General features: G+C 47.2%; 1 protein-coding gene across 1 annotated transcript in view; it reads left to right on the top strand.

The window, feature by feature from the left end:
• tle2b (TLE family member 2, transcriptional corepressor b) overlaps nucleotides 1-8,949 on the top strand; it is a 40,017-nt gene that overhangs the window by 29,132 nt on the left and 1,936 nt on the right. Inside the window, 12 exon segments of the mRNA XM_035523202.1 lie at nucleotides 330-461; nucleotides 1,952-2,005; nucleotides 2,918-3,064; nucleotides 3,337-3,478; nucleotides 3,771-3,940; nucleotides 4,139-4,215; nucleotides 7,210-7,459; nucleotides 7,672-7,919; nucleotides 8,041-8,110; nucleotides 8,112-8,189; nucleotides 8,351-8,501; nucleotides 8,632-8,708. Coding sequence (XP_035379095.1) covers nucleotides 330-461; nucleotides 1,952-2,005; nucleotides 2,918-3,064; nucleotides 3,337-3,478; nucleotides 3,771-3,940; nucleotides 4,139-4,215; nucleotides 7,210-7,459; nucleotides 7,672-7,919; nucleotides 8,041-8,110; nucleotides 8,112-8,189; nucleotides 8,351-8,501; nucleotides 8,632-8,708 — 1,596 coding nt within the window.

Here is an 8,949-nt window from a genome sequence, read left to right as displayed (position 1 = left end):
ATTTGAGAGCAATCGTGCTTCAAACACAATGAATTAGAATTTGGATGATCAAGTTAGTATTTTGCAAATATAGTCACATATGAATCATGAATTCATATGAGACCATTTTCAAAATCCTAATTTGATCCTAACTCTTATTGTGTTTTCTTTGCAAACAATGGACTGCGTGTGTGTGGGCGGGGTGTGTATGTTTTGCATTTGTGTTTGATAGGGTCATTAGTGTGTAGTATGCATGTGTTGTGGGTTTGTGCATTATGCAAGAGTATGTGATTTCATTGGTGGTTTTATGCGCGTTTGCGTGCGTATTAACTCGATCCGTCTCTCCGCAGAGTAAGTCAGTGTCGTCAACAGACAGCCAGGCGGTAGAGGAGCGCCAGGGTCCGTCGGGCGTCTACCCCACGCAGAGCAGCAGCGACGTCAAGAGACGACGCTGCGACGACAAAGATTGCCCTCCGCATTACGTACGAACCGTCTCATGGTGATGACAACACTCTGTCCCTCCCTGGGACTCGAATGGCACCTTTGTTTAATGAACTCCCTATAGGTAGTTCCCAGCAGACTGTGATGAAGCGCTTAGGAAGCTAATTGAGTATTGAATGAGTGTGCTCCCGTGTTCTCCTCTGCAGAGTGACACAGGTGGTGGATTTATTACAGCTTGTACATGCAAATAAACACGTATACACACACACACACACACACGCACGCACACACACACACACACACGCACGCACGCGCAAGCACGCGCAAGCACACACACTCGGGTCCAATTCGGACCCCATCAGGCTAGGCATAATTAGGTGATGTCACTTCGGGGTGATGTCAGTAAGAACATCAGACCATGATCACATCAAAGCCCTGTTGCCATGGAGACTAAGTGCCAGTGTTGTCACCCCCTATTCCCAGAGATGGAAAGGGAGAGAAAGAGTGAGAGAGAGGCTTGAGGAAGGAATGAACGTTCAAACTACACAGAGAAAAGACGGCACAGCATACACAGGACATGGGAAAACCATGGGAAAACCATGGGAAAACCGTCCTCCTCCTGCTCCACACAGGGACAGACGTATGTGGATGTGTGACCATAACACATATACGCGTTTGACGTTTCATTCCGAAACCACGGACACTGATATGGAGTTGCTCTCACCTCTGTAGCTATACGAGCCTCCACCCCTCTGGGAGGGCTTTCCACAGGACTCTTGGAGTGTGTCTGGGAATTTGTCTCCATTCATTCCAAAAAGCATTTGTGAGGTCCAGCGCTGAAGCGCAGGGGCAAGGTCATGCTAGAACAGGAAAGGGAATCATATACATGTGCAAAATGTCTTTGTATGCTGTGGCATTGTGCATGACCCTTCAGTGGAACTGCAGAGGGTAGCCCCAGGCCATTATCCCTCCACCAAACTGTGCTGTTGGCACTATACGTCGTGGTAGGCAGAATTCTCTCTGCCAAACCCAGGCTGCCCACAAGACTGGCAGAGAACATGTTTCCACCGCTCCAGAGTCCAGTGGCGGCACGCTTTACACCCCTCCAGCCAATCCCGGTGCACAGTGCTTGTGCTGATGTTGTTTCAAGAAGCTTTTTCAAGAACTCTGTTGTGAGTGATCCAACAGAAGATGTTTTTTGCTTCCGTACCCACTCTGTGGGTTTTTGTGGTCTACCACTACGTGGCTGAACTCTTGCTTGGTCTAGATGTTCCCATTTCATAATAATGCTAGTGACCAGGGCAGAACTCTGTGAAGATGCCGTCCTATAACCATCAAGTTTAAAGGCACTGAGCTCCTCAAGACTCATTGTCTTGACACTATGAGTGTCTGCTTGATCTTATACACTTGAAATCAATAAATAATGGGCGTCCAGATACTTTTGACCATTGTGTGTGTGTGTGTGTTTGTCAGTTTTGCTGTCTGTGTTTATTTGCTTGTTTCACACTCCACCTCACTTTCTTTCTCTCAGGACAGTGATGGTGAGAAGAGTGAAGACAACCTAGTGGTGGACGTGTCTAATGAGGTACCCCTCAGACCCATTACACCATCACAGCTCTTTATTCTCTGTGGCAGTTTCTTCTGAACAGAAAAAGGCAACACTCACCTGAAGCACGTTGGAGCTCTTCCCCAACATCACCACCCAGTATTGAACATATAGGAGGCTTAGCATTTTTGTTATTTTCGTGAGTATTTGGGGTCTTAAATGAATATGTGAACTCGCAGTTATTAAAACAAAGGTTCCCAATGATTCCCTCAGTGTGTTTGATTATTTGTGCTCTTGCTTCACTCCAGAGAAACTACTGACTCCGTTCTGTATAGCGATAAATAGAACGTTTTATTATGGTTAAGCACATTACAATTCTCCACTGACTCGTATTAGCGGAAGGCTTTCTCAGACGGGTTAACGAGGCCGCGGTGGATTGCTTTCAGCGCTTGGAGCTGCGCTATTAGCTTCGTCTGTATCCTCCGCTCCTCCTCCCCGAAAGTCCTCGCGCGCGGCACTGAAGCCTCCCCTCCGACACCTGCCTCGCGGCCACAAAACGCTGAGGCACGCAGACCCTCCTGTGAGCGCTTTTGCAGGCTTGCATAATAGATAAACATCAGCGAGTGGAGGAGGAGAGAGAGAGAGAAGTGAGAAAGCGGGAGCGAGAGAGAGAGAGAGAAAGAGAGAGAGAGAGCAGGAGACAGATAGAGCGAGACAGAGAACGCAAGAAAGACAGCGAGAGAATGTGTGTGAGCAAGAGCTATTCAAAAACCGTTAATAATGCAAGATATTTGAACCTTATAGGTGTCCATTGCTATAGCAGACAAAAGTCAGCCGTGTGCTGGAAATAGAATTTATTGTATAATACATTTTATTAATACTGTCTACCATGGCTTCCTCCAATTGTGTGTGTCTCTCTCTCGGTCTCTCTCCCGGTCTCTCTGTCTCCAGGACCCGTCCTCTCCCGTGGGCAGTACCCCCCGCTCTCCTCATGGTAATGGCTTGGACAGAGTCCCCACGCTGAGGAAGGAGCTGCCCCGGTCCCCTTCGCCTACTGCCCCCAGCCCCCCTCTGGGCAAGGGCAAGGATCCAGCACAGGTCCAGCCCAGCATAGCCCCCAAACACCCCCCGCCTGGGCTACAGAGACCATTCGCTTAGTCAGAGAGAGACTCGGCAAAGATGACCCAACTGTCTTTCAGCGGCCGTTAGAAGATAAAACTTTGATCGTGTTACGATGTGATAGCTGTTTTTTTGTCATCTTTTTGGTGAACAGAGTTCGAATTATCATCTGAGGTTCGTCTCATGTCCAGGCCATTCCTGGTTTATGTAATGGTAATTTCATGCAGGACTTTTATTTTGCTCTTTTGCAGACAGATAAATGCCAGTCTCCTTCCTCCAAGTCGGGCAGCAGTTCTCCTTCTCACCGTGAGGCTCTTACGCCCGGTGCGCCGGGGCCCAGCACTTCCTGTCTGCGGCTGGTCACCAAGCCTGCGTCCTCAGCTGACCCTCTGGGTAAGAGACCGCTGGTCCAACTTCCAGTTGCCCTTTGACCTCTTGCTGACTGCATGCACATGCTGTGAGGTCTGGGACAACTGATGTGTTCACAAAGTTTTTATTGAAATCTTGAGTTTTTAAATAATGTCTTAATAAAATTCTCCCTGTGGAAAAGAAAAGGTAGAACCCATTCACGTGACTGAACTTTTTCAGTTGCTTTTGTCAGACGAAATGTCATATTCTAACTATTCTCAGCCATGGTACGGAAAACTGCATGTTTTATTGCCTGACTGTGATATTTTTCTGCCAGCTTTGCGCAGTCCTCTGTCCATGACCTCCACCACCTACCCCACCCACTTTGGGGTGGTGTCCCACGCTGGGCTCAACGGAGAGTTGGCCAGTCCGGGTGGGTTTGGGGGATCGCTCACCCTCTCACCCCAAATCAGTACAGCAGCCAACGCCTACACACGCAGCCCAATGGTGAATTTACACGATCGTGCGTGTGCGCGCACACACACACACACACACACACACACACACACACACACACACACAATGTTTTAATAAACTGCTTTGTATCATGCCTACTTTGACATTCCATCTGCAGACAACTGCCCGCGGTGCATCAAGTGGTCGTCTGGGCTAACCTGTTCCCGCGCTTCTTCTCATGTCCTACAGGTGGCGTATGAATCACGCTCACACATGAGGCCCGCCGGGCTGTCCTCTTCTCTGCCTGGTGCCAGCGGGGGCAAGCCGTGAGTCTCTACCTTTTTAAGGCCTTCCCTTCAGGCTTTCTTCCTATACACCCCTCCGTTTTGGGCCCTTTGGGGGCGGATCACACCTCAACTACTGTACAGAAGCAGAACTAACATTTGCCGTGTTTATAATCCAAGTCTGAACTCGATCTCGTGGATGATGCTAGCTGTGTTCACATAAGTACCGTAGAGTTGTCAAACTGTTTCTGAACGCAAACATGCATGTGGATTAGATTGTAGACATAGACAAACGCACTTGGTCAAAATGATGTGAACGTAGATATTTTTGGCTATAAGACCTTTCAACAGTTCGCTTTTCTCCCTCACACTTGCTGTTAACTAACTGGAATATGTTGCACAGATGCTCAAGATCCCATAAAAGCACATTTTGATCTGAAAAACAAAGCGGCTGCTCTCCCTCACCGGCTGAAACCGATCGCCATTTCAGACGCGCCATCCTTGTCACGGACGCGGGGTAATCATGCCCACATCCTTGCCGTAGGGAAGATGTTACTTTCCAGTGCTTTGTTTGCTCTTATAGTTTCCTTTCTCGCTACACAAGCTGTGATGTGCTACTATGGCAACTATGGCAACACGGCGCTCCTCTTCAGTCCCGCAGGACTTCGTGTCTTGTGGCACCTCGCTAAGAGCTTGCTAATCAACTGATGAATCAGGGTTTTTTGTTTTTTTTTTTAGTACAGGAAAAACGCTAAAATTCGCAGCACCGTCGCCCCCGAGGTACGGGAATCGAGTAACACGGCAATGCCGTCCGTCCAACGGCGCCGCTTTCAAACCGGCCCCGAGTACCTTCACCCACGTCTGAAACAAACCAGCAGCGGAGCGCTTTCAAACACCGTGCAGTGCATTCATTTAAAAATAAATAAATAAAAAAAACTTACTTGTAATTCAAGCGCTGATCCAGTGGTAGTAGATGAATCAAGTCAAACGCAAGCCGGGCGACGGCGTCAGTGGACCTCATTATGAACTGAAATGCGTCGCGAACCTGCGTGCCGCATTGATCGGCCCCGGTGACTGATAGTTAAGCTGGAAAGGTGAGACCCTGCTTCTGTCTGCTCGGTCAGTGGAACATGTGGAGAAAATGACAACATTTTTCTAAGGAGGACCAGGGCCTTGCAGTGAAGAAAAAAAAAAAAAAAAGATTCAAAGGATTTAATTTAAAACAGTAACGTCACCCAGTGAGACATCCGAATCCTCTTATTAATTAGACCTCATGCTGGTCAGTCTCTACAGACTTCTGTAGCTTTCGGGAGTGATTGTATTATACAAAACTAGTTGTAGGCTAGTTGTATGTTTAATGCATTGGCTGCTGTTTGTGTTGATTATGTGGTTACTCATGACTTTACTGCGATATGCTTAACAAGTGCTCACTATAGAGTCAAACCCAGTGACTTATTGGTCCATAATAATAATAATAATAATAATAATTATTATTATTATTATTATTATTATTATTATTATTATTTAGATTTATGTAGCGCCTTTCACAAAAACCCAAGGTGGCTTTACAAACCTGTTGGCTGGAAGTGCTGAGAGAAAAGCTGGGTTTTAAAGGTAGAAATGGAAGACCTGGAGTGTAGCTCCATCACTAACCCAACTGCCAGCCATGATGTGCTGTTATCAACAGAATACCATGGAACAGTGTTTTTCCCAAAACTGGTGAAAACAAGCAAACAGTAAATTGAAATAGAATTGAAATGTCCACACCCCCATTATCCTCCTGTTTTAATCTTCACAAACCCCCTTTACCATTCTGCTGTATATCTCATGTAAGAAGCGATCTCATAAATCCATGTATCAGTCCACCTGAAATGTTGCTTTAAATATGGCCTGTTAAAGAAGTTCTCAAAATGATTCTTTATCTGAGAGCGATTTAACACAGCAGTGGTTCCCTGTGATCACAGCTAGCGTGACGTCTGGGTCTGACCTCTTAAAAAAGCTCTGACCTCTTAAAAAAAGTGTTCGTCAGAAGCAGGTGATAAATGTAAACGCCTACATTAGTTCTTACAGTGTTGCAGAGGAATTGGGAAGCAGCAGGCAAAGCCTGTGAGCAGGACAGTTCCAGAGTTGCTCTGTTTTAGCAAACTAAATGACATATGATGTCATCTGTTCCACTGCTGAAATATTTTACAGGCCTCATCACCTCAAGTAAACATGAAAGATGGTTAAAGTTAAAAAATTTCAGGGTCATTTTCCCTCATTTTCCCCTCGTTGGTATTTGGCATAGGATGAATTTAAAAGGTTCTTCTTAGTTCTTGACAAATAGCATGTTATGGAAACAACCTTTTTTTCAAAACGAAAGAATTATTATTGTTATATGAATTGTTATATGAATTATTATTGTTATATTATTATTGTTAAATGAGACTCACTTAAGAATGTCATTCTTAAGTGAGTCTCATTTAACAATAATAGAAAAGCAATGTGTTCTGTTTATGTGGCTATTAGAATTCCAAGATTCAGGTTAGAATTCCAGGATTCAGGTGTTCTCGGGTTTACTCTGATTCTTTTAAATACACTCAGTCTGCATAGAATAGTTAAATGAACATTTACACTAAATGTCTGTCCATTCTTTCTGTCCTTCTAATTAAACCCAACAGACAACCACACCTTTTTTTTCAAAGTGCTGTTACATTTTTGAAGTGTCAGTAATGAAGAAACCTGGAAATGATTACTATTGATTTAAACTATTAGCACTTTTCAGACTGGTTTGTTCTTACTCTTTTTTTTAGAATTTTGTCTGTTCTGCCGTAGTTTCTGAAGGAATGCGAGTAATTGTGAGATACGTTGTGATTTCCTCTCTGGAGCACCTTTATTGTGCTGGCAAACCTGGCCGAAGGCTGTTTCATAAGAGGACGAACGTCTTCGCTTTCTCTTTCTCTTCTGCCCTCCCTCGTTCTTTCTTCTGTCTGTCATTTTGTATTTCTTGTTCTCTTTTTTCTTTCATTTCTCCCTTCCCTCTCTCCCCCTCTCCAGGGCCTACTCGTTCCACGTGAGTGCGGATGGGCAGATGCAGCCGGTGCCCTTCCCCCCCGATGCCCTCCTGGGCCCTGGCATCCCGCGCCACGCCCGCCAGATCCACACCCTCAGCCACGGGGAGGTGGTGTGCGCCGTCACCATCAGCACCTCCACACGGCACGTCTACACCGGGGGCAAAGGATGCGTCAAAGTCTGGGACATCAGCCAGCCGGGCAGCAAGAGTCCCATGGCCCAACTCGACTGCCTGGTGAGATCACCACCACACCCTCACTCTCTTCAGATGCGAAAAAATGGTGGAAACTTAACTAGCTGCCACTGAGTACAGCAGTTGTATTCAACGTATAATCAATAAATGTTTAATGCACGATATGTATATTAAGCAGCTATTGTGTAAGTCAGACTAATGATGGCAGCATGTATCATTTTCATTCATACTTTCCTGTCTGTTTATCCAATCAGAACAGGGACAACTATATACGCTCATGCAAGCTCCTTCCGGATGGGCGGACCTTGATAGTGGGAGGTGAAGCCAGCACTCTGTCCATCTGGGACTTGGCCACACCCACCCCCCGCATTAAGGCGGAGCTGACGTCCTCTGCTCCAGCATGTTACGCGCTGGCCATCAGTCCAGACAACAAGGTCTGCTTCTCCTGCTGCAGTGACGGCAACATCGTCGTCTGGGACCTGCACAACCAGACGCTCGTCAGGTAGCCACGCACACCAGCTACACGAACAAAATGGCAGAGAGTCTAGCTTGTCATTTGGAGCCTCATAATGGTGTCATTTGTGTTGATTAAGTGTATTGTCCTTCGGTCTCCTGCTGCACAGGCAGTTTCAGGGCCACACAGACGGAGCCAGCTGTATCGACATCTCCAACGACGGCACCAAGCTCTGGACGGGGGGGACTGGACAACACGGTGCGCTGCTGGGACCTGAGAGAGGGCAGACAGCTCCAGCAACACGACTTCACCTCCCAGGTACTGGAGCACCGGAGAGTCGCGGAGAACAGTGTCCCCTACGCTGGAAGGGCGGTTCTCGCAGACACACACTCAACCACTGTAATTTCATTTGTGAAATTTCTCAAAAGGGAGTAGATGGATGCGTTTACATTCACAAGGTTGTTTGTGCGTGTGTGTAGATCTTCTCCCTGGGCTACTGTCCTACGGGAGAGTGGCTTGCCGTGGGCATGGAGAGCAGTAATGTTGAAGTGCTGCATGTCTCCAAACCAGACAAGTACCAGCTGCACCTCCACGAGAGCTGCGTGCTCTCACTCAAGTTTGCCTACTGCGGTACGAGCGAATGCTAACACACCCAGCCCCGTGGTGGCACTGGCACACTGCTGCCTGCTTCTTCATACCTAATACCTGCAGAAGTGCTTTATGCCACCCACTGAGCTCTTCTGTGTCTGCATTCCTACAGGAAAGTGGTTTGTGAGCACAGGAAAAGACAATCTGCTGAACGCGTGGAGGACGCCGTATGGAGCCAGCATCTTCCAGGTGAGCGGGAAAACAGAGCGCAGCCGAGAGAAGTCAGAGGGTGGCGCCGGGCACAGGTTCACAAGTTCGAGAGGAGACAGCCACGCGCCAGCTGCTTTTAAGTTTTCCCCACGTCTCTCAGCTCCACCACCAGCCTCTGCCCAAACTCTAGCTCACCGCTCTCTGCATTTCTAACGTCTCTTTCAGTCCCTTCCGATCTTTCTGGGTATCATTTGTTTGACTGTCAGAAAGTCCCTTGGTG

This window comes from Electrophorus electricus, chromosome 26 (assembly GCF_013358815.1).
Source record: "Electrophorus electricus isolate fEleEle1 chromosome 26, fEleEle1.pri, whole genome shotgun sequence".
Lineage (NCBI taxonomy): Eukaryota > Metazoa > Chordata > Actinopteri > Gymnotiformes > Gymnotidae > Electrophorus > Electrophorus electricus.
Note: the sequence above shows the minus strand (reverse complement) of the source record. Positions and strands in the feature narration are given on the sequence as shown.